At 38.4% G+C, this 26,716-nt stretch overlaps 1 protein-coding gene across 4 annotated transcripts in view; it reads right to left on the reverse strand.

Annotated features, from left to right (window-relative positions):
• The window catches only part of MLLT10 (MLLT10 histone lysine methyltransferase DOT1L cofactor), a 122,732-nt gene that overhangs the window by 93,073 nt on the left and 2,943 nt on the right, over positions 1-26,716 (reverse strand). For 3 of the 4 annotated variants that reach the window (XM_039388507.1, XM_027744710.2, XM_027744715.2), the window contains 2 exons: positions 25,489-25,568; positions 7,137-7,191 (listed from right to left, as the gene is read on the reverse strand). In XM_039388507.1, coding sequence (XP_039244441.1) covers positions 7,137-7,191; positions 25,489-25,568 — 135 coding nt within the window. The remainder of the gene's footprint in view (positions 1-7,136; positions 7,192-25,488; positions 25,569-26,716) is intronic. The other variant, XM_039388508.1, reaches the window with a different exon arrangement.

Raw genomic sequence — 26,716 nt, forward strand, 5'->3', positions numbered from 1 at the left:
TCAGGAAGATAAATCATACAGAGTATGTTAGCCATCTAACTAAATTTTTACCTTTACAACTACCGCTTAATTGCCCAAAACTTGATTCACAAGCACTTTCACCATAAATAAACTCACGGTACTTTTAAATAATTTTCCAGTGCAAATTTTGCTTTGATAGTCTTTTAAGTAATATTCACAAAATAACAGCAACTGACTCACAATCCATCCTACCATCCAGACCAAGGGAAGCACATGTCTAGCTTATGAATTAACAGACAGAAAAGGGACGAGACCAGCGCTACACAGACACAGAGCAGGGACTACACTACGTCCCATGGTCAATGCTGAAGCTGTGCTGCAAAGCACTAATGGACTGCAGAGGACAAAATCATGAAGTCACTCTGAGCTCCAGCCACAATGGAGCTCTGGGATATGATCATCATCTCCTAACCGTGCATCAACTCCAGAGCATTCTGACTAAGTTCCTAAAGAGCCCTCTATATCTCATTAAAGAACTTTTACTTTATTTCTAACTACAGCTCACTTCCAAACCAAGTGAATGTATTTATTATTGCAGCAGGTACCTATTGAAATGTTAGTTTCTTATTAGAGTTCCTCCAGGTTGTCATTTAAGGATAGGCCTCAATCCATTTCAACTACAGACTGTCAATAAAAAGTAGGGTCTCACTTTACTCTTCACTTTCAACTGTACATTCTTGCCCTCTCCCTGCAGTAGGAGTTTGCCATGTGGCAGGGTAAATAATTTCTTTTTCATCTGATTACTAAATCTGTGGGAAACTGAAAAGTTTACCTTCCAGCAAGATCAGTAAATAGGTTGATGCAATCCACACTGAGGTTATATGATTACCATACACAAAACCACCACTGAAGAAACACCCAGTCATGGGAAAACCACAGTCCACACTCCCTTCAGCAGAGGTCAGCAGCTGTCCTAGATTATATGAAAATTGCACCTTCCCTTTCCACAACTATCAGACCTGCTGGCTGACTCCAAGGCTGAGCTCTATCCAACTCTGCTGGATTCACCTTTCAAAGGTGTACGTAAGACCATTACTGCTACTATTTACCAACAGGAAAGATTAAGGACTATTTTAAACCTTTAGTTAAGTGTCTCCTCATTAAGGCATTTCATACACTTTAGTTTTGACTCTGCTCTTCCTTTTCTGCAAAAACAAAAAAATCTGCAGAAAATAAATCCGTCAGCTTAAGTTACTGTCTTTTTTTTTACTTTATTAAATACAGGTTTAGAGTTTACTATTGTTAATATAGCATTATTCACTATATTGTTTGATCCACTCTTCAAAAAGATGGGTAAAAAGAAGGTGCTCATACTAACTGCTAGAGCTCTCATCACTGTGGTTGGTAGTCAACCTTATCACTGGTATAGAATGGACAACTTCTGCTAGAAAAGTAAAAAAATATTATTTGTCTATGAAGAAAAGACTTCACCCCACAGAGTCCTACTACTGAATTTCACCAAACTCTCGATTTAGAAAAATCTGCTCCTGAACTAAAGAGCTGATTCACTTTCAATCATCACTCAGCAGCACAACAAACAGTTTGTTTTTAAAACAGCTACAGATAAAGTTCCATTGGTCCACTGAATAAGCTAATAGTTTTAACAATTTTATCCAGCATGCTGTGGAATTAATGAGTTTCTTCCACCTCCCTCAAGAAATCTTTTCATACAACAAAAGGAAGAAATGTCATAAATAAGCACCTAAAACTTAAAAAAAATTCTAAATATACATTATGATTATTAGCAATATAAATCATAAGTATACAATACCAAATCAATAAATATACAATATATTATATAGTAATACAAATATTTATATTACCAAAATATTTTAGGTTTATTATCAAGTTTTACTGTCTTTCCCAGTAAAAGAAAAATAAATACACACTCCTGCAAATCTGCTCACAAGGACCAGAACATTTGTAGCTAAGCACTTGCAAAATGCATATACCTCGGTGTGTACATATGACATTACACCATCCACATTCTTAGACATTAACACCAAGAAAACTCATCAGAACAGTAAGACAGGGAGAGCTGCTGACTCTAATAATAACAACAGCAACAGGAAAACCTAGCATATAATGTTTTTATAGACTTGGGAGATCCTGATGCTAACCCATGGGGTGGGAAGAGGGCCTGGACATTACATAAAACCACCACATTGTTATCTGGCCTTTTCCCAAGCAGCTGCATGAAAGAAGTCTTGGTGAAAAGTCACACAAAGAATGCTGTTACACAGCATTCCTGATCATCATCCACTGGAATCAGATTTCAAAGTAACAACTTATACAGAAAAATCAAGCCTTTTAGGCTTACAGAAATTCGTGGACAAAGGTAACTGCAAGAAAACTATTTAATTGGGAGATGCACAATATTACATACAAGTGAACAATCTGCTTGAAAAACAGACTGCACATTCAGTATTATGAGAAGATAAAAGAATTGGGATTCAAAAAACTATAATCACTTCAAATGGTCATGATTTTATTTTCTCCTCACTGAGTGTCAAAAATCCAAAGGAAATTACTGCAAAAGTTAAAGAAACATTACTGAACTGAAAGGCTCAAAACTGCCAAACGTCAACAATTCTCAAGTATCTTTAAAGAAATGCTCACTTGTCACCGTTCTGTTTTTCAAAAAAATGTGTTTATAGTTTATGCAACTCCTAATCCACATACAAGAGTACCAAGCTAAAGAAAAATTAATCTTTCAATAGCCTTCTTACACATAAGACAGCAAATCAATAAGCAACTCATATACATATCAAGTTTTATAATTTTAAAAAACTTTTATATTCAGTCGTGTTTAAAAACACAAAGATGCCCCTAAATGAACATGAATACCAAATTTATCACGGAATTCTGTCAATAAATGTATTCAAAGAGAAAAGTTCCTTTGTCAATTAAATCTTACTTTTCTACTTTTTATCAATAGGAAATTAATAAATAAAAAAGTGTAAATAAACTAGTAAATAGCTTAATATAATTTATAGAACTCCAATCTATGAACACTGAAGAAGTCCTAATGTTTATATAAAAACAAAGACCACAAAATCCACATATAGGGAAGAATATTTTTGTTCACAAAACCTAACCATAGCTGTAAGAGAGTCATGGATATTAGGCAAACAAAATAATAAAACTTATTCGAAGCTTCTTCCTAAAATTTCTGGCAAATGCCCCACTTATAACTGTGCAATATCCGACTACTTTTAACAAATTAATTAAATAAAATGTGCAGCTAAACACAGTTAACTCCTAATAATCCTTAGGACAGATAAACTCATTGGCAGGCAAGCCACACCATGGATACTAGTTCAGGTTACACTCTGCTAAATCCAAGTGTATTGTTTCCAAGATCTGTGCAAGTGCAGGAGCAGAATGACCACTTTCACACAGTGTGCAGAGACCAAACAAACATGTGCAAACAGACCTTAGCTGCTTCTGTTCAGGGTCAGTCCAGGTCTCGACAATGGAAAGCACAGGAAGCACTGAAGCAGACTAGGATATATTCTGCTCAAATCTAGACAGAATTCTCTCTTTGGGCTCACTACAGGTTCTGATTACAGCAGCAGCAGCCACCATCACAAAGCCAAGAATGGATGTACTCTCCAGTGTACCCAAAGAGTTTACAGGAAGGAGTACTGGAAAGGTGAGCACAGAATAACTGATCTTTGCCACTTCCTGTCACTTCACAAGTGCCAAGTGGTATCAAATAAAACCACAAGGTAACAGGTTCAAAACAAACTGGTGTACACTTTGACACATTGTGCAGCTCAACTGCAAAATGCCTTTCCACACAACATTATGGACACTAAACCTTTATACAGAAGGGAACACTCTAATAGTGTGATGGAACTCTTCTTTTATTAAACACAAAAATACCATCTCTGGTTCAAGAAGGCCCAAACCATAAATATTTGTAGGCTGGGAAAGTATTCAGAGAAGGCACATGAGAACCTTCCCAAGAATCTACTCCATGGTGATAAAAAGAGCAGGCCAAATGTTATTCAGCCTCCATGATATGCTCCTCTCCTCTATTATCTCCTGTTGTCACTTTTACGTTCTAAGATCCATGACAGTACTGCTCCAAAAATACTGTGTTTAAGGTATCAGTGAAAACTGTAAGTCTGTATTTGCCACAGATGATACTAGAGAACCCAACATTAACCCTTGGCAACTGTACTGATAAGCACAATCAACGCACGGTAGATGGCTTCAACCAGAGATATAGAACCTAAAAGGCAAATCTAAAGAAAAGGTGATCACCAGAAGGTCAGATAAGCAGCAACAGGCCAGTAAAAGGAGAGGGAGCAGGAGGAAAAATGTACACAAAGGAAACCCACACCATTTGGGAGTAGGAGGTAGGGACAAAAAACCTCACAGAATACCAACACAACCACACCATACACCACCATAATGTACAGTCAACTATTAATACTTACAGTCAGTTTAAAATACTTATAAAAAACACGAGTTTGATTCCCAAACTTCTTTGTCACACATTACAGTGCGCCAGAGTTCTTAAAGGCAAGATAACACCTTTACAGAAGGGCTGTAAGATTAGGCTGCTTTCAGCTACAGTTGTGTGACTGTGAGTGAAGACAGCCAATGTACAGGCTGCTTCTGAAAGAACAGTCCTGGCCACCCCCTTACACCAGCAATAGCATGGGAGGCTGGGTCAGGGAAATGACTCCATGCAGTAGCAGCACCTCACCACAGGTTAAGAAAATCATGGAACCCTACAGTAAAAGCTCACTAGACCATTAAGATTCCTGACATAAAAGAAAATACAGTACCTTCAAGGCCCAAAACACATTTCTTCACCTCATTAAAAAGCAAATATCCAGAAGACTGTTAAAAAAAAAAAATCTACAAGATCAGCAGATCATGTGTGAGCTCAGCTATCTGCATATTCAAAACAAAAACTGTGTTGGTTTTCTGGCTACAAAATGAAGTTACTTGTTGCCAGAAGACAGAAGGAAGTATAATTTTATATCACTGACATAAAATCAGCAATTTCTTCACTTGTTCTGAAACTCTGAGACCATTTATTTCTATACTTAGAGAAGGAAACTCCATAATTACAAGTTTATAAAGCTAGATCCTTAGAAGATTTTATCAGAAATCTTTGTTTCAAAGTTTCTTCAAGAAACCTGCATCATTTTATCATTTCACTTGGCAGTAAATGGTGTAACAGCATTAAAAAAATTTAAGTATTAACATACTGTAAATGCCATTTTCAACTGGAAAGCCCAGTACATGATCTTCAACAATATTTCCTTAAGTTTGAAAATCTTCTGACACAACATCTTGTTAGACAACTCTTTGAAGGAAAGTTCAGGTCAAGAATGTAGATTTCTGAAATGCAACACCAGTCAGAGGTTGTTTTTTCCAAGGTTCATATCCTTCTGTAAAGCTGTTATTTAAAGGACATTCGGTCCATTGCTGTGTTGAACACCATGGACATGGTCTGTTACTGAGGTTGGATGTTTTCAGAAGGAAATATAAATTCTTAAGCCTCTCACCCTATGAGATTTTCACTATGATGAAAATACTTGGGCATTAAAATTATAGTACACTGTAACATCTTTGCTATTTAAACTTAAATAATTTCAATCTTATACAGTAACTCACTTTCAGACAAGAATTTATAATTACAATAGAGCCATAAGAGAGATAACTAATAGGATGCTCAGATCTTCGATGCACACTGTCAAAATAAGTTCTCAAGACTTTATGCAAAGGAAAAGTTTCAAAACCAACAAAGACAACAGCAAAGCATTCCCAAATGCTACTTGAATACTACCTGAAAACACTTCACAAAGTTAACTGTGTATTTCAATTGATTTGAGGCTTCCTTATTAGTTATTTCCTAAAAAAGAGAAAGCGTTCAGCTGCCATTTCTGAAGAAATGAATTCCACACGGCCTTGTATCAACCTGTCTTGAGAGGAATGCTGAGGAAAAGGAATAAAACTAAAGTACTGAGCTGGTACTTAAGATGATAGTTTCACTGACACATGACAACACAGCCTCAATACAATCTCCCAACACACACAAACAGCACCAAGTTCACTAAGGTGTGTGAGAGAGCAGACGCTAGATGGTAAACCTGCAGCATATACTGAACGAAGTAGTCCAAGGGTAGACAAGGGAAAGGGTAGATCATCCCAAAAATGAGCAGGCTCTGTGTTCCTGCAACTCAACTGCAACAGAAATATCAAGCTGCATTGACACTAAGCTAAGGTGTAATTAGCTGAATATTATGTATACAGCATAAAATCTGCAGAATACAATTTACATAGACACAGACTATGCAGATTACACAGACTGTCCAAATGAAATCCATAATCCGGATCAACACCTTCTCCTCTCACAAGGGAAAGGGCTCAGTATCAAACTGACCAAGGCTATTTACAGATAAATGATGGATGGGAATTTAGAAGTATCTAGTAAAGAGAGAAGAAGGGATTCCAGAAGGGATTGAAAAGTTCATTGCAATTTTTCACTCATATCACCTAGCTATTAGTACAAACATAACCAAGACAGGCTACTCAGTGGAAATCTTCTCTAGCAGTTCTACTCAGCAGGAGCAGAACTGATGATAACCTGAACGGTGAAATTAGAAAGATGCAAAGGAGGGGTAATTACTACTGCGGATTTCCAGCTCTAACTTTCTTGTTACAGACCCTATTAGTAAATCAGGCATGAAAGAGCCATCCTTTGAAAATGCACTGGTGCATTTAGTCTGGGCTATAGACATAAAAATTCCACTTTCCTCTGTGAATGGTGCACTTTTAACAGCTTTCTATAAATGCTCGGGCTCCAACTAAATACATTTAAAATTTATCCACTTTACACATTAAAATCTTATGTTAAAATGCCATTCTTCTCTTCTTTTTTCCTAAAAATGAAACTAAGAATAATGGTAGATGTTCTCAAACTAAATTCAACCTAAATTGAACAAATAAAAGTTACTGTAAAACAGTTATCTCTTTCCAAACCAGCCAGTGTTTTTACTTATGTTTAGGTTCCCTATAATTTTTTTTCCACAGATTTTTTTCCCTCATACAAAATAAGAGAGTTCACAAAAAGTAAGAATAAAACTTACCCCCATTATCTGTTCTCTTTAAAGCACCATCCTTATGAGGGCATAATTCACATCTCTAGGAAAAAAAGCAAAAATAAAATAAAAAAATGGAATGATCATAGAAGCATTGAAAAAGAAACCACACACATCAAAACTGATATCTGACATTAAGGAAGCTACCATTCTTTAAAAGTGAATGGGTGTGTTTCCCCTTAACCTTTATTTGAATATTACTGTTAGTTCGTGACAAATGAAGCTTTCTTCTCTAGATCTTGAAACTATGACATATATTAAAGCTACTCACAGCTCTAGCTCCAAGATTTTATTCCTGGATTCAGTACTCTGGAATTCTGGAGACAAGCCTCCAAAAACTATAGCATGGGGTAGACTTACATGCTGAGAAACTTGGACACAGTCCAAAAACTCCCTACCATATTTCCTTTTCCTATGATGTCTGTATTGACCAAGGTGTTCAATCACAAAGGTGTGCCATGGACGTCATCAGCACACGTGCACACACTGCTGACTGCACAGTCTCTGCTGACTCTCACTCATTCTGAGAGCCTAAAAAACCTCTCATTTTCTGCCTCAGAAAAAGGAGGTCAGAAGTTGACTCATCCCTAAAATTCTTCAAGACTGCATGTCTGGAAATAAGCATTTTGACATAACATTCTTCCGCCATACTTCAAGATCACAATAGAACAGTCTTTCTGCTACCACTGCCTCCTATCAAGTTCCTAATATCAAGTTTATCTCTAAGTGTCCTAGGGCAGTGTAAACCAATTCCAAACCAGAGATGACAGAAAGGGAACAGGTTTGACACACATACCACTTCAAATGCTCCAAATGACATGCAGAGGAAAATCATTATAGGAGATCCTATACTTGGGAATCACCTTATTGCAAACTTTATGTGTTCTTCCCAGATTAGGGACAACTCAAAGCATACCACCCTAACAAGCTTTTTAAGCAAAGGAAAAATAGTCTGATAATCAGATGCAAACTTACCACCACATCCTCCAAACTGAGAGGGGCACCTGCCATTAGCACAGATTTTCTCCATGCTCCCTGAACAGTGCTATTCTCCGTTACCAGCTAACTAACAAGACAGCAGATATAGGAGCCTATGATGCTAAAAGTGCCTCAGAAACAGGTTGTGCAAACTTATGTGAGGAACTAGAAATTCCATTCCTGAAATTCATATAGCTAAAGTACATCTTGATGACTATCTTAACCTTTAGGACTAACTCAACCTGTGAGGAAATTTATATTAGCAGCAAAGAGGTTTTCATGAAAAGTAGAAGAGAAAAAAATTATTTTTGCTCAGTGTATTGTATAGAGAGCTGCACACAGAAAGAAGAATCTTTAGGATTCTAGCCTTTTGTCTTCTGTTTCACTCATCTGTCCCTTACATTCACTCACTAAAATGAGCAGCAATCTATCAAAAGGCAGCATTAAGTCTATGGTGAAATTAAGATATAAAAGTGGTTGAAAACTTCTGAATCATTCTGTAAGATGCCTGTAGACTGGGAGCATTACATCTTTTTTTTTAAAGTCAAGACACTAAAATGAACTGATCAGTTCATTTTGAACAAAATCCTACATATGCAGTATATATGTGAGCTAAGTTCTATCTTAACACTTCAGCTCTCCAAACATTAAATACTAAGTGCTGCAAGACACACAGTAGTAGTAGTTTCATTTCAGTGAATATATCATACTCTGAATCAGATTCCTAATGTAAGAAGCCTGGTATATATTCACAGTAACAGTGCATTAAAGTTTGTTCCCACCCCAAAGCTGCAAGCTGGCAGCTTAAAGCCAGTGAGAAGACGATGCTATATCTGAGACAAGGGAAGCTGCTAGCATAGTCTACCTTGCCCCACCTCTGCAAGCCTGTGGAAGTTTGACATATACTTTCACTAGCGGCAAAACAAGTTTAGGAGGTTCTCTTCTTCCCTCCACCACTCCCTCAGCTGCTGACACAACTATCTGTATAGGGTTGCCCCCTAAACCAGATCAGTGATGTGGAGTGAAATGAACTTTTTAACATTTTTATTTCAGGTTATAACACTGATGGAATTTAAGCATAAACCCATAATCAGTTGCACCAGCAAAACTGAAGACAGGGAGCCACAGCACTGCAGCATTAATAATTAAAAAGTTAGCAAGCTTCTTGAGCAAACTTCACCACAAAATAAATCAAAATTATTCCAGGACACTAAGCTGCAAGGAACTAAACCAGTCCTTTATGCAGAAGAGTTAAACACAGTCCATTCACTCTCATCAGAGCTCAGCTTCACCTGATTTATTTTTGTCTCCTATTGCCAAGAGGACTCAGGTCCATTAGGCCTTCCCCAATTACTTCTCTGCAGTCCTGGCTGCAATCTGAGAAGATAGAAGACAGAAAACTGAAGTGGAGGAGGGAACTTTGATAGCAGGAGAAAACTTCAGTGCAGAGAGTTCTGAAGAGTATCCTCCTACTGGCAGGGAGCAGGATGCCTGCACTCGGCTCTCACCTTGCTGGAGATGGGCAACTGCAGTGACATCTGCACTCTAATGACACAGAGCACTTCTGGTACCATGAATTCTGGGTACAATCTGAGATAAAGTAGCACCCTGGCAAATTAATACACCAGATAGTGATCCCTTCTACTCCCTTCTCTTGTTATGAATCTAAATCCTTCTCAGCCTCCACACTCTCAGATTCTAATCTGTCACCCACTTCTGCTCTGCCAAATTACAATATACATCACATAGTAACACCAGTAGCTTTGCCAGGTGGGAACAGCATACCTCATCCCTTAGCAAATTATCCTTTTATTTTACACTTTATTAATAGTTCTGAAATGGATGGAATAAAGTTTTAACCTTTTTGTCATGTATGTTGATGAAACAAGTACATGGAAGAATGTGACCATTCATACAGATGGTCTCTAATATTTAAGCACACGGAGCATGGCAGGGCTCTTTTCTCCGGTTGTGTGTTTTGAGTCTTATCTCTAGCAAAGGATTTCTGACACAGATTTATTGTCTGAGCATTCAAAAACACTGTGGGGAACTACTAAAGTAGCTGTGGGGGGTGGAGGGGGCGGGTAGCAGGGGCGGACACAACACTCACAAGATACCACAGCATAAATACAGCAAGCTGCTATGACTGATCAACAATTCAGATAAACATCAGCAGGTTAAGCTGTGCAAATGTGAACACTACAGAGGCTGACTGTGATCCAAGACAATAACCACATCCTTTGGTGTGCTGAAGGGCACTAGTCCTATAGTAAGGAGGTGCAGCAGGTACAGTCAGCTGAAGTACATCTGAAGAGGAGTGAAAAAGACACAAATACTGGCTGAAGAAACACTGAATGAAGTTGTAGAACATATCATCATCCCTTTCCTTTCTGTCCTTACAGAGTGTAACATGAACATCTCATTTTTGCAGCTCTTTGGTGGAAGAGCCTAGTTCATGGATCTGGCTTCTGTTCAAGCAGAACTGGGGTGAACTCTCGGCAGGAACTGCTTTGGACTATGAGGTCTCCTGTAGAGGACTAAAGTAAAACCACTCTCAAAGCTATGCAGCTGGAACAGTCTGACAGTGCAACTGTCACAACTCACTTCTGAGCTACATAAAAAGCATCTTAATTAAGCAAACGAAGACTGATCCTATAACCTTGGCGTTCAGGCAAATGGAGACTGCCTGGGCCTGATGAAAAACCCACTGCTTCCTGAGGAGTCCAATCTTTAAAACATCACCCAGCAGAGAACTAAAGTGGTCAGAAGCATGAGAGACCCATGCAAACGGTGAAAGAAACGTTTATTCCCCTGACATTATTAAAAAGTAAAAATAACCAAGAAGAAATAAAGAACGGTAAAAAAAAAAAAAAAAGACACAAGGTATCCGCTGAAGATATCCATCAAAAAAAGTTCCAAGACTGAAGGCGAAAATAAGAGAAGAATAAGCTATATAGTTCCAATTTCCTATACTGAATCAGTTACAGTTCAACTTGGCTCCATGCATTGTGGCACAAAGTGTTCTCCCTCTATTTTAAATGAAAATGCCTTTCCATTTTAACTCAGACTGAGAGCTACCTTAACCAGAAGTGGATAACATTAGACAAATCTAATTACTCACATCTTTTTGGTTAACCTAACTCTACCAATTTTTCAATTGGAAAGGCATAGAGAAGCTGATTTAATGCAAGAAACTACCTTATTTCTATTGAATGAAGAACAAAAGGCACGTGGCAGATAGGAAAGACAGAGACAGGAACAAGACTATACAAGTAGGAGAGAAGAAAGCAAATAATAATAGGAATATAACATTGTTCTTCCCCCAGGGTTCTGTAAATTTGGAGCACATTCATAAAGCATCATCTGCAGACATCCATTATATGCTGTCTCTTGTTATAAGAAAACGAAGGTCAAAGAATTCTTGTGCAAGTAATTTACTGGATTCGGTCCAAGCTAGGCCAATGGAACCAGTCACCTAAATAATGACTGTCAACCAAGTAAAGTCCTGCAGGACTGAATTCCCAGCATTGCAATGAGGCAATAAAACGTGTCTCTCAATATGACCTGTTAACCTAAATAACTCAAGAAGATCTACAACAGATTAAACAGACCACAGTTCCTTAAAGTTAGCCTAGAAATCAGGCTGCAGTTCCAGCTGACTTTACTTCAGGCTCTTTAAGGTAACATAATTGAACACTGCTGCCAGGAGAAGATCACTGGCCATCCCCTGCTGTGTACTTCCTTCTGCCTTCCTTGCTCTGGGAAAAGCATTCAAGTGCCTATATGAAAATCCTAATCAGCAACCTAAAAATAATTTTTTTTTTTAGCCAGATCACTTCTTTGAGCCACCTTTCGATAAGGTCATATGCAACAATGTCAGACAACAAATGTAACAGGAACACAGATAGGGAGGTGGGAAAGGAGATGAAGGATATAACTATCCTGGTTCAAGAGGTGGCATCACCTACACTGGCTATAAATGAGAGTGGAAGTCCAATCAAAGGCCTTATTTTAAATAATAAATAAATAAATTTTAAGAAAACATACACCACACCTGAAACAGATTAATTTAATGTTGGTAGTAATATAGATAGATTTCTTAGGCCCAGATGCAGACATACTTATTAGGTCAATTTTATTTTGATATTTCCCTGATATTCATATATTCCAAGATTTTTAACAGGCATCAGCCATATACACAAACTGTTTAGTTTAGAAGCTTATTTTCCTTGCCAAGGTGTACTGTACCCAACATGACACACTTCCAGAACAGTTTTTATTCTCCAAAGTACGTTTTGATCACAGAATTACTGTTTCATATTGCTTGACAACAGGAAAAAAAAAACAACAAAAAACCAAAACCCCAAACCCCAACAGTATGTAACTGAAACAACTTTAAGATACTGCAATACATGATCCATAAAGTTACAAATAACAAAATAGTTATATAAAATCAGCATCACAGTTCTTGAAACCTGACACAACCTCTTCCAATTCTTTAATCAACAGGAGTTAAAAGTTGTCAGACAAAAGAAGGCTGCTCCTGTTATTCATTATTTAAACATTAAAATTATTTAAATGTTGCAAATTTTAGTTCACATTTTAGTGAAAACATGAGCTGGAAGACAGAGACGAGGAACAGAATCAAGACCCCATAATCCAGGAGGAAATGGTCAGCAACCTGCTATGCCACTTAGACATCCACAAATGCATGGGGCTGGATGGGATCCACATGAGGTTACTGAGGGAGCTGGCAGAGGAGCTTGCAACTTTCAACCATTTACCAGCAGCCCTGGCTAACCAGGGGGGTCGCAGTTGACTGGAGGTTAGCAACTGCGACACCAGAAAATTACAGGTCTATCAGCCTGACCTCAGTGCTGGGGAGGTCACGAAGTAGATCACCTTGAGTGCCATCACGAGGCATGTGCAGGACAACCAGGGAATCAAGCCCAGCCAGCATGGGCAGGTCCTGCTTGACCAACCTGATCTCCTTTTGTGACAAGGTGACCCATTTACTGGGTGAGGAAAAGGCTCTGGATGTGTCTACCTGGACTTTAGTAAAGCTGTTGGCACCGTTTCCCCCAGCATCTCCTGGAGAAACTGGCTGCTCAAGGCTTGGCTGGGTGTGCTCTTCACTGGCTAAAAAACTGTCTGGATGGCCGGGCCCAGAGCGTTGGTGAATGGAGTTACTTCCAGCTGGCACCTGGTCACCGGGGGTGTTCCCCAGGGATCAGTGTTGGGGTCGGTCCTGTTTAACATCTTTATTGATGATCTGGACAAGGGAATCGAGGGCACCCTCAGTCACTTTACAGACACACCAAGATCAGGGGGAATGTTTCATCTGCTGGTGGGCAAGAAGGCTCGACAAAGGGATCCGGACAGGCTGGATCGATGGGAAGAGTCCATTGGTAGGAGGTCCAACAAGGCCAAGTGCCGGGTCCTGCCCTTGGGTCACAACAACCCTGTGCAACTCTACAGGCTGGGGGAAGAGTGGCTGGAAAGCTGCCCAGCAGAAAAGCACCCGGGGGTGCTGGTCAACAGCAGCTGAACACGAGCCAGCAGTGCCCAGGGGCCAAGAAGGCCAGTGGCATCCTGGCCTGTATCAGCAATAGTGTGGCCAGCAGGACCAGGACAGTGATTGTCCCTCTGTACTCGGCACTGCTGAGGCTGCATCTCCAATTCTGTGTTTAGTTTTGAGCCACTCACTACAAGAAGGACATTGAGGTGCTGGAGCGTGTCCTGAGAAGGGCAACAAAGCTGGTGAAGGGTCTGGAGCACAAATCTGATGAGGAGCAGCTGAGGGAGCTGGGGGTGTTCAGCCTGGAGAAAAGGAGGATCAGGGCAGACCTTATAGCTTTCTAACACTATGTAAAAGGAGGACAGAGGAAGGTGGGGGTCAGTCTCTTCTCCCAGGTAACAAGTGACAGGACAAGAGGAAACAACCTCAAGTTGCGCCAGAGGAGGTTTAGATTTTAGGAAAAATTTCTTCATTGAAAGGGGTGGTCAGCCATTGGAACATGCTACCCAGGGAAGTGGCAGTATCACCATCCCTGAAGTATTCAAAAGACATGTGAATGTGGTACTCAGGGACATCATTCAGCAGTGAACACTGGTGCTGGGTTAACAGTTGGACTCAATGATAGGTTTTTTCCAACCTTAACCATTGTTTAATTCTATGAATCCATCAAATTCTTATGACTTTTTTTAAATTAATCTAGGAGGAAAGAGTCCATTGCCAAGCAGAAGTCCTTTTATTACTTTACTTCTGAATTTGCTTTCAAATACATCTGTTTTACAGCATGCCATACTATTGGGTGTTTCGCTATATATCTAAATGCTCTAACTCAACACACTTCACCAAAGCACATGGACAGATTTACAAAGGCAAGCAAAGCAAAGCAGTTGATCAGAGGGTTACTTTCTAATCAATGGCTTTCCAACTGGCAGCCCCTGATGCTCTGAACCCTGACTCCCATTTATCAGTAGCTGTAAAAATCTTGCAGCACAACTGACTGTGTCTAGGCACACATCTCCCGGGTTCTGTGCTACAGCTTCACCTGCCTCTACCAGTATTCCATACCATTTTGTTTCATCTGGGGTGTTACCAGAAAGAAACATACATACATCTAAAAATCCCAATCCTACAGACTTCAAATATGCTGTGTATATACATATAGTACTTATATAGTACTACTTCAGATAATACCTTAATAATAATAAAATAATACCTTAATAATATAATACCTTAATAATATCTTAATACAGGTTTAAAAATGGTTTAGAAGGGTAAAGATCTTGATTTAGGTAGTTATTTTAGTTAATGTAAAACAATTTAATGCTGGCAGACATATACTCATTGCTGTCAAAAACACAAAAGTCCTGGGAAAAGATGTCTAGAAAACAGTTCTAAAAGCTCTGGATACGAAGCTTAGTACAAATCACGTCTAGAGTTTCAGTTATACCAATGCTGCACATACATCATCCTACCTATACATAACTATTTGAACCTCTTCATTCACTTTTTTGATGAAAAACTATCTTTTAAGCTCAAAACATTTTTTTTATTTATTTTCCTTCTTCCCTAAAGGATGTGAAATGAGTATTCAATTTTCTCCAGAGCAAAGAGTTATATTTTTTAATTTCCTTTTATACTTTCCACATCCCTCTTACCCTGTGTTTTCTTTAATAGGAAAAAAAATTAAAAAATAACACATGTACGTTGCAATGAAAATGCTGAAAATAGGAAAAATTCTGTTTTCCCCCAATACACCCAGAGAAATTTGGGATAATTTTAGTGATTACTTTGTGTTAGATTCAGGCAAATATGGTATTAACAAGCAATGCAAACATAGCTCTGTCTATAAAGAGACGCCATATTCTAAAGACACTTCAATAAAAGTGTGCTAATTGAAATTAAGAACCAGAGACAACTAGATAATACTTAATAAAAAACCTAACTCAAATTCAGCCAATCAGAGGCTATCTACAGTAGAACAAATACTTTAAAGCCTACAAAGGAACAGTTTTTGCAAAATCCAACAACAAAAAGCCACAGATAATTTGCAGAGCGGTGCAAACCAGTACACTGGTGCCAAGACATTTTTATCTGGAAATTTAGATCTTGGCATAAATTCTATCAATAGATGAGAATTCACAGGCAGTTTGTACAACAACAGATCCAGCAACAGGATGTGCACCAGACTGACCATGTCTACATCTGCTGGCAATAACTTACCCCAGCCCTCAGAACACAGTGACATCTCATCCTTCCATTCACTCCTTCAAGTCATCTTCTATGAAGCAAAATCACTGCTGCCAACGTACAAAGACTAACCAGAGAAGATCAACCTCTCAGCCCTTGAAGTCTCCAGAAAGTCCAATAAAATGCATAAGCATTCCCAGCAGCTGGGAATTATAGAACCTCTACTCACATCAAACTTAGGCTATCTATTCATACCAAATCTTTTTACTCTGTTATTTTACTGATCTTTTCGTTGGTGGTTTTTTTCCTTAAAACCAGTTAGGTACTCTGAAAAATTTCCGTAAGAGTTTATTTCTATTTTAACATCCATGCTTTGTAATACTTGGCAGAGTTAGAAGTTCATTTTTCACTTGCTCAATACAGCAAAAAGGATGAATTGCATACCCCTTTTCCAAAAGCTTCTTTAGGAATGATCCAGCCAAAGAAGAAACTGCCGTCTACAAAACCAAATCCACATTTTCTTCAGTTTCTAAACTACAATGGGATAGCAATATACCTTATCAATTGTCTTAACCTGCAGCATCTTAAGACCTTACTTGTAAACTCACAAAACACCCACCTTCACTATTTTGATCTAACTGGCTCTATAAATGATAGCTTGCAACCATGCAACGATCTGAAGCAGAAGTCAGCGAGTAGCTAACTACAGAATTTTTCAAAGTATCCTAAGAGAAGCAAACAAAAGTTCTAATGATTCCAACCTATGATTCACTCCAGACTCCAGCATTTATAAACCACAGTGAAGAACCAACAAGAATCAAAAGATCATCTGCCACATCCAAGAATCCCCAACTGGCTGACACCACTAATAGAGCAAACGAACGCATGCTGTCAGTTATTCTCTTCCAAAGTGCTATGTTCTGCAACTTGACAACTTAGGAAATTAAGTCATCTCCATCTTCAAATAACCATTTCTTGATGCTGACAAATTTGCCAAATCTCTGCCCCATGTCTATTCAGTCATCTGTCCCAGGAGAAGGAAAGAACTTTTTTTTAAAGCAGACAGTTGACAAGTAAAAGAAAAACAGACTGACTACCTGAAGCATTTTGGGTTTTATACCTGGATAAATTAAAGAGACTCAACCTAGTTCTTTTTATCAAGGCATCAGATAAAAATATATGTAGATTCAGTTAGCTCTGTCAAAAACATCTACTATAGATAATAAATTTGCAGACTCTGACAAGAAGATTAGAGGCACTCAACATGCAAATCAGCATTCTTCCAAGACTGTAAGGTGATAGATAAGGCCATACAAAAGAAGAAAAAAAAAACCTCCTGATGACTTCCTGGAAAACCCCAGCATCTGGGGAGACATTCCCAGAATCTCATAAAGGATTAAATCGAAGAAAGGAGTGATATGGAGATAACACAGCCTTTTTTTGCAAACATCCTGGCTGCTGGGAACTTAGAAGTGGACCCTTAGGCCTACTTAGGCCTATTTCATCTGTCTATCACCCCAAAATTAGTTTACTGACTATAGCCACTCAAACTGCTTAAGAAAAAGGTACAAAAAGAGAGTGAACATAAGCAAAAATCGCAGAGAAGTTCCATCAACTGTGGAGGTAACCCATGGGCTACCTTTTCTTCCTCCACCTTCTCAGGACACTTTGGGGTGAGCGATTGCTTTACACATATACACTAATTTTACTTTTGCTCCATAGTACTTTAAAATTTTTACTTATTACTTCGTTGTAAGTTGATTTTGCTTTATAGTGTAGACTTAAGTTTTTTGTTTTACTTATTCTTTGTAAATTGTCTTACTTATTTGTAAGTTGCTTTTGCTTTAGGGCGTGCCTATGCTTTGCATTATTATTATTATTACTACATAGTTTAAGTGTGTTTTTGCAGTTAGATCCTATTCCAGACACGACAAACCCCATAAACTGTCACAAATTTGTATTAATAAACATGTTACTTAGTGAACTGTTAGAGTGAGTCCTTTTTTAGGTGCTGACAGTTTCGTTGATGGCGAAATAACTCACAGAAGAAACCTGCTGAGGGGTTTTTATACCGCTTTTTATAAAAGGACTGCACTTAAGAGTATCAAATGTCCTGTCCGCCTCGGCGAACCTGTTAATCAAAGGGTGTCATTAGGTGAGATGCTAACAGACTGTTTGGGACATTAAAAGGCTTTGATCTCCTGGGAGTGGGACACTGATAGACAAAAAGTTAATTAATACAGGTTGGACAGAAAATTCTTCTTTTCTGCCCCTTTTAACATGACACGAGATCATCACACATACTACAGGTGACATTTAATCATACTTTTACTCAGTATATGTAAGATAACTAGAAGAGAGAGAACATCGAGTACAGTGTAACATGGTGATGACACACAGCTTATATCATGATCTGGCTACCCCAACTTCAGAAGTCCAAAACCATAAATCTCCCATACATATTAAAGACTAGTAAGCCCTGTTAGATGTTGCAAGAATCCAGAATATAAACATACACAAAGTTTTTAAGATTCACACATTGATCTTTAGTGGAAAGCACCATGGGGGCTATGAGAAATGCCTGTCACATTTGGAAGCATTTCCAACTAGACATCCAAGTTTTTTTTACCGTACTGAAAGTATGCTACTGACCCAATTCAATCTACATTAAGAAAATACAGTATGTAGTATTTCACTTCAGTGTTCTTCTGCAACATACCACAGTTTTATCCTAAAGATTCCTAGCATGCATTTTAAGTAAGGTTTCTCGCAGCTGAGAAATTGTTTACTTTAGAGACTACTTCTCCCAGTGAATACAATGGAACAAACAGTCATAAAACATTTCCACATAAGAATTAAGCAATTCCTGTAAGGGAAAATGTTTTGCTCTATTCTCGCTTCAGTTAGTAATTCTGCCACAGAATCTTTAGACCATTTACTAAAGTACCTGCTGTATTGACATCTATGTTAAAATATTTTTGATCAAGTAGTACTTGAGTGATGGAACACTGCTTTAAAGCCTGAATACTCTATGTATCCCTAATTAGCATAATGTAATTATAAATTACTGCACAAATTACATGTACATTTAGGTAAACTGTAGCTAATCAAAACTTGAAAAAAAAGGTAGTAGACCTTTTGTGCTGTAATGAAGTGCTTCAAGTAAGTTTATTAACTCAGCTGTGTATTTAGAAACCAAGTAACAAATACGCACACAAGAAGGGAAAAACGCAGCACACTCAAAAAAACCTCATGAAGGAAGTACAATCAGAAATGGCTTTAATACTCCCACTGTGATATGCAGGGGAAAGTACACAGAAACTATACTACACTTCTGCAGCACCTTCTGCACTTCTTGTACTCCTAACCTTAATGACCAGACACTATGTAATGCTAAGCAAGTCTGTCACCTTTTAAATTGCAGTACTGTATGGTTATGGGTCTGTATTCACTACATACACTAACAAATACTGCACAGGAAAAAGTATTTTCTTGTACTTAAAAAAATGCAAAGCAACAACACTCACCTACTATATCATGGACCAGTAACACACATCACTCAGTCAACAGTATTTCAAGATATGAATTTTCACCTTCACCCCAATCAGAACAACACACATTCTCCACAATCATTCTGCTTTTCTCTCTCTAACTCTGTTTTTCTCTCTCTAGCTCTGTTCAGTCCAAATTTTGCCCACTACCTCTCCCAATTACTATCCTTATCTTGACTTCCTCATGTCCCATCTGTGGTACCAAGACAGTCTGTAGTGAGTTGATCCTGGCTGGATGCCAAGTGCCCATCCAAGTATTTGTTACTCCCCTCCTCAGCTGGACAGGGGAGAGAAACTGAACAAAAGGCTCTTGGGTCAACATAAGGACAGGGAGAGATCTCTCACCAGTTACAGTTATGGGTAAAGCAGACTCAACTTGGGAAAAAATTACCAATCAAATCAAATTTTATTACCAATCAAATCAGAGTAGGGTAATGAGAAAATAAAAACTAAATCTTAAAACACCTTCTCCCGACCCTTCACTTTTTCCCAGGCTCAACTTCAATCCCCATTTCACCACCTAGCCCCCCCCCCACGCCACACAGGGGGATGGGTAATGGCAACTGTGAGCAGTTCATCACATGCTGCTGTCCCTTCCTCCTCAGAAGAACTCCTCACACTTTTCCCCTGCTCCAGCGTGGGGTTCCTCCCACAGGAGACATTCCTCCACCAACTTCTCCAACATTAGTCCTTCCCACAGACTGCAGTTCACAAACTGCTCCAGCACGAGCCCCTCCAACGGGAAGCAGTCCCATAGGAAGACTGCGCCAGTATGAAATCCCCACAGGGTTGCAAACCTTCTCCAGCACAGGCCTCTCCACATGGGTCCACAATTCCTGCCAGAAGCCTGTTCCACTGCAGGCTTCCCATGCCTTCTTCACATGCATCTACCTGTTCTAGTGTGGGGTCCTCCACGGGCTGCAGGTGGATCTCTGCTCTGCTGTTGGCCTCCATGGACCACAGGAGAATCTCAGCCTGCCTTCCCAGAGTCTTCACCACTGGCTGCAGGGGAATCTCAGCTCTGGCGCCTGAAGCACCTCCTCCCTTCCCCTCCTTCTCCACTGACCTTGGTGTCTGCAGAGTTGTTTCTCTTACATATTCTGATTCCTCTCTCCGGGGCTGCAGTTTCTATTGCTCAGGGGTTTTTTATCTGTTCTTAAATGTGTTATCTCAGAGGCACTGCCACAGTTGCTGACTGGCTCGGCCTTGGCCAGCAGCGGGTCCGTCCTGCAGCCGATCAGCTTTGGCTCTGTCAGACGTGGGAAGCTTCTGCAGCTTCTCAGAGAAATCACTCCTGTAGCCCCCTCGCTAACAAAATTTTGTCATACAAACCCAATACAACATGTTCTGCATAAGTACCCTTAGCAGACGTTTTATTCAAGATATCCAGCTACAAACTAACATTCACTGTTTTCTAGACTGCACAGTCATTCATAAAAGGTAAGACTGTGTTTCTGTAAAAGCCATACAAATAACAAAAGCACAAAGATCAATTTTTCTGTTGCGCACTCAAAACTAAAGCAATTTTTTCACTAATATTTGCTACAGTATTCTCAAAAGTAGGTGTAGTAATATATAAAGTGTCCTTCACGAAAAATTATGGATACATCGAAGAAACATTCATTTCAAAATTTCTTGAAGAATTATTTCAAGAGATATCTTCAAAAAGACTGCATAGTATACTAGTCCTTATTGGTCAACAGTATTTAAAATTGAAGAAAAAAAAAGAAAACAGCAAGTTTTCTTCTAAAAGTTTAGTTCACCTGTATTGTGACCATATTTATCAGCACTCATTCTAGTTTACAGATACAGGTGTAATAACCACAGAGATCCCACTCCCCTCCAGGCAGCCTGTTAAGCCAGAGCTTTCAGAGCTCTGATCACAAACCTGTCTGCGTATTGAAAGGCTACATTGCTAGTTCCTCCTGTTTTGTTTCTTGCTGTTTAGGTAAAAGGCAGGTAATACTACACCTATGGTTGTTTTATACTAGATAATGTTGGGGGGTGAGGTGTTAAACTATGGATATATCAAACAACTCTTATGACCAACTCCACAAAAAAAAATTTGTAGATGCCTGTGATGAAATATTTTTTTTAAAAAAGAAGATTTGGAGAGAGCTACAACCATTGATATATTAATGATTTTTAAAAAAAAATTAAAACTCGAGCATTCAGAATGTGGGTCATCTGTGCAGCAGATGCAGGAACAGCTCAGGTCTGGCAGGACAACAAGCAGGAACTTATCGCTATGAGCACACAATGTTTGTGAACTGGGTGTGGAGGTAAACAGTATAAGCTGCATTTCTACTGCCCTGAATCCTTCAGTAGTAAGTACTGTATGATCTCAACTTATTCTGTAATGACAGTCTTTCTGTCTCCACACTAAGTTCCAAGAAACACATGTGCAAGCACAGAGACTGCAGTTATGCCAGACTGTGCTGAGATCCAGATGGATACTATCTCAAGCCTTATGTGGCTAGCTCCACAGGGAGTCACAGCCCCCTCATTCCCCAGGACTAAAATCCAGGTGGCTTATTAGACAAGCTGTAGTGTCACACAAATGTGCTGATTCAGTTCTGGGCCAGGACTGCATTCAACTTCATAACCCACTTCATCAAAAAAAAAAAAAGAAAAAAAACACAAAAAACCCAACACAGAAATGTCAAGTGAAAATCATTGTGTTTATGACATTAGAGTAATAGTAATTCACCTGCAATGTAAGCAGTCTGACCTCACACATAGCACCTGAGCTCCTCACATGTAGCATCTGAGCTGCACTTTGAGGTAGTAAAAGTTCCTGGAATTCGTAACTCTGAAGTTCAGTACTGAGATCTCCTGATGTCTCTGAAACAAGCCGGATTCACAAGCAACACACCTATACACAGCTAAAAAGCCTGACCAAGCTAATCTTACAAACACTGAACACCTCTGTGCTGCCTGGTATCTTTATCACATAGATTACTGCAGCTCCTTCACGATGAGTATGAACAGTGGTAGCTTGTAGTAAAAAATAAACACATGGTCTATTTATATGCCAGATCATCAAGGAAGACGTCTGACATATAACAGAATTATGGTGAAAAAAGATCTTTTTGAACAACAGTTGTGCTACAATTCCTAAGCTTAGTTTCTCCAGTCTCTCTTTGGATGCCAGAATTATCAGCCCTCAGACAAGATATATGCACCATCCCATTTCTCAAGCCAGGACCCAAAGTTCCTTACCTACTCCTCATACAGACCCTCACATAGACCCCAATACTACCTTTTCCTACCTCAATGTGTATCTGCCCGACTCAGAAGTTCAGGTACATCTGAAGACACTAAAAGGGCCCACTATGCAGGGTAATAAGAGCTACTGCTGACACAAAGCTGGGAGCAGTTGCCAGCCATCTTGCAGAGATTCACGTTCCAAGCTCACCACAGGTGATAAAATAGCTGATTTAGAGAAAATTAGCTGATTTAGAGAAAACTAAGACTTTTCAAGCAATAGCTAAAAACTTACACAATCATCTCAATATGCCCGTTATCCAAACAGTTCAGGTTTATGAAAAATCAATGATTCCCTCAAACACAGAAAAACATGACCCTGCTGGAGCCAAAACTCAGTATGACTTGACCAGCACAGAACAGCACTTTCCAAGTAGTGACTGACCATTCAAAACCCAAGATGCTGGCTAGCACCTCACCAACAAAACCGCAGAAGTCAACCAGCCAGGAGGCTTGTGTGTCAAAAAAAAAAAATAATCAGCCACCACTTTTACCCACACCCAGTATGTACCAGCTTAGCAGCAGCACACAGAAGAAAGGGAACACGGTACATATGAGTGTATAATGGTTGAAAGTACATGGGGAGCCAATTGCCCTAATCTGCAGCTAAGTGAACTTCTCTGGGGACCCACCAGCTTGGGTTGTGTGCTCCCAAGTTAGTCTAGATCTTTCCATTGTTAAAGCAAGCCTAACTTAAGTGTGAGCAATTATTCACAGTTTCTTATCAGAATGAATTTATTTGCCCAGTAACTGCAGCTTTACAAAATTTAAAAAAAATAAAAAATCAAGAAACAAAAACCACACACCCCAAAAACACACAACATAGACAGCATCAGCATGGAACAATATGCTTTAGTTGCAAGACTGAGATCTTTTTAAGATTAAAAGTAAGCAGAAGCATACTAAAAGTAATGTGATTAATTTCATTCCGGTTTCGTTTAGAAACAAAAACACCAAGAGGAAAACTAAGCATCAGTCTTAATACAGTGATGATAAGCATGTTTGCTTTTGTAAGCAAATGCACTAAAACTTCTGTGTCTGACAAACTGGTTACAGTAAAGTTCCAAATTCCATACCGAAGTCAGGTCTTCAGTTTAGTTTCTGAATGTTAAGATCTTCTCCACGATGCATCTCAAATACAGCCACCATGTTTTTAACATGCTAAAACTTCAGCTGTTATTAATCTATTATACCTCACATGCAATTAGTTTGACCTGAGAACCACTTAAATTACAAATGGGATTTTATTTTTTTTTCAAAACAAAATCAGTAATCAACCTGTTGAACTAAACAGACCCTGTTCAGTGGAAACAAGAGCAGAATATACCAGGCAGAGAATTCAGTTAAGTACAAGCAATATCTCTATCAAAGCAATTCTCATTGGTAAACTCAAGAAATTATCAGAATGCAGTCAGATATCGTTTACTGTAGAACTCTGTACAGTTCTCCTTCATTTCTTGTGCCACAAGAAGCCAGGAATAACTAAAGCCCAAATGCTGATGAGGATTCCCTATCATGCACCTGAAAAATCCCCTTTATAGCCACGAGCTCTCTTTCCCTCCCCTTTATATTTTTAACTTTGCCATTAACCTGTACATATCAAACTCAGCAACATTAAAATATGCTACTCTTAAAACTTTACACTGCTGAGGGTCTTCCCAGGAAAAGAAGGAAACAGCCTTTCTTTAGAAAGGGTTTTCTTTTCTGATGACAAATATTTGAAGAGCACATAGAAATCAACCTCCTCCTTTCTCCCACCTACAGGTCTGCTTTGCAAGAAGTAACAAAGTCTCAGTTACCAGGGCATGAAAACGTTAGTGGCAAGTTGGGAAAAAGAGGAAGGAGATTCTTTAGAGCTGTGCCAAAAATTCATACAACGTTAAGTCTTCCCACCATTTCTTTAGTACTTTATATTAGAAAAGGAAATAGGTACAGCAAGCACCTCGTGAACACTCCAACAGACAGTAACTGAAAATTCGGTGTCTGACTCTTCCTTTGTTTTTAGATATGAAAAGTCAGAAACAGTTTACACACTGCCCTAAGATGCCACACCACCTTCTCGTCCAATAAACTTTTTTTCAGAGGCAAAGGAACAGCTTAGTCTTTCCAAATACTCTCACTGCTCTCACTTTATCTTTTGCTGGAAGACAAACTAAAAAGTGACAATTAGGGAGAAATGTGATTCCCCTTCTTTAAAAATGCCTGATAATCATGCAGTTTGATCTAACAACATACAAGTCTGACCAAAACAAAACCTCATCTAATCGAGGTTAAAAAAAGAAAAAAGCCTTATCTGAATTCCCAGTATTTATCATTAAAAAAATTTAAAAAACAGAGAAAGAAAATGCTTCCTCAATTGTAAGTACCATATTCCAAGTAAGCATTAGACTTTGAAATTAACAACACTACTTATTGGTCAAGTGCTCCTAAACTGAAGTTTTCAACTGGCAATCTAAAGCTGCTGTAAAAGAAAATTAGACAGAGTTTTTTTTCCTTCCTGTACCTAACTATGTAAGTGCTAAACTGATAAAATTAGCCAAAACCTGCACCATAGACAAAAACAAAATCCTTTAAATGGTTGGAAAATAAAACAAAAAAACTCAAAAAAAACTCCACCACCTAAAAAACAAAAAATCACACAGATCCTGAAACTGTCAGAACATTTAAGAGACAGTTATGTATTTCCACTTTAAAAATAAGAAGAAAAATGGTCTTTCTGAACAGCATCTAGATGGAATTACAATAGAAAGCTAAGCTCTTTTCTACTATTATTGTAACACTTGGGTAAATATTATCCACACAAGCATTATAACCAGCATTACTTAATAAACAAAACACATACCACTCTAGCTGCTCTTTCCTGAGATTCACACTTCCTGCAAAACCATGGTCCAGTGGGTACTTGAACAATTCCATAGCAAGCTGTTTTGAACAAGACAAAATATTTCAGCAAACATAAGCAGCACTACAATACTACTAATATGAATGATACAAAAAAAGCTTAGTGTAGTTGATCTCACATCATTTTAATTGTCAAGAAAGTCAAATTGACATCTACACATTGTACTTGAAATCCTATCACAATGGTACTAGAAATGAAGTACAAAAAGCTTCCACTTAAAAAAATTATGCAGAATTTGTTGAATTAATAAAAAACCCAAACTATTGGCTTGAAAAGTAATATACCCATTCAAAAGCAGCAATGTTTCATATGTGATTTGTTTTGCTATTTATTTACCTGCAAAACAGGTGAGATACTTAACTTTAAATGATGGATACTTGTTATTGTCAGGTCTTTTTTAAGAGAAAACTAAAAGCAAATAACAAATCTGAGTTTTTGATAAGACATTCATTCATACACTTACTTACTATCCAGTTCTCTTACTCTTTATAAGTAAAATAACTGGTCTTGAGCAGGAAATCCATAATAAACTGAAAAAAGATACAAAGTTTGCTGTTTTTCCCCTGCAAATTCACATAGAGCTGCAAATACAAACTTAACTGAGCATTAGGGCTAAGATTAGTTGCAACTACAACCAGGCTACAACATAAATCCTTAGGAAAGAATTTGACACAATCAGATTTATCTGCAAGACTGTCATCTATATTTTCATAGTATATAAAAGCAACCCCAGGAGTTTGGTAAGAAATTCCACAGGAAAAGAGTTTAGCAATTTGGCAATATTGTTTATGTTTGAAATGCACACACCAAGCAACTTTAAGGACGACTGAGGGAATTAAAATACAAGAATACAAGTGCTGTATATTCTAATATTGGTATGGGCATAACAAATAACAAAAAAATCAAAAACCCAAACATTTTCCTCAAAAAGACAATCCTGAAATTTTAAAAATATGATGTCAGACTCAATTCCCAACAATCCTATGTTACTTAAATACAAAAATCTGGTTTAAGTGTGTGAGTAGAAAAAAAATATGTATGATAAATTAATAGTTAGGAAGAACATTGAGATTAAATTAGTAACTTCTAGTATATATACAAAAATATTATTGGTTTTGTGTTAGATTGAAGAAGAAAAAATAGTAATGCAACAGTAGTATAAATACAC

This window comes from Pipra filicauda, unplaced genomic scaffold (genome assembly GCF_003945595.2).
Source record: "Pipra filicauda isolate LSUMZ 115617 unplaced genomic scaffold, ASM394559v2 scaffold65_size3143899_pilon, whole genome shotgun sequence".
Taxonomy (NCBI): Eukaryota; Metazoa; Chordata; class Aves; order Passeriformes; family Pipridae; genus Pipra; species Pipra filicauda.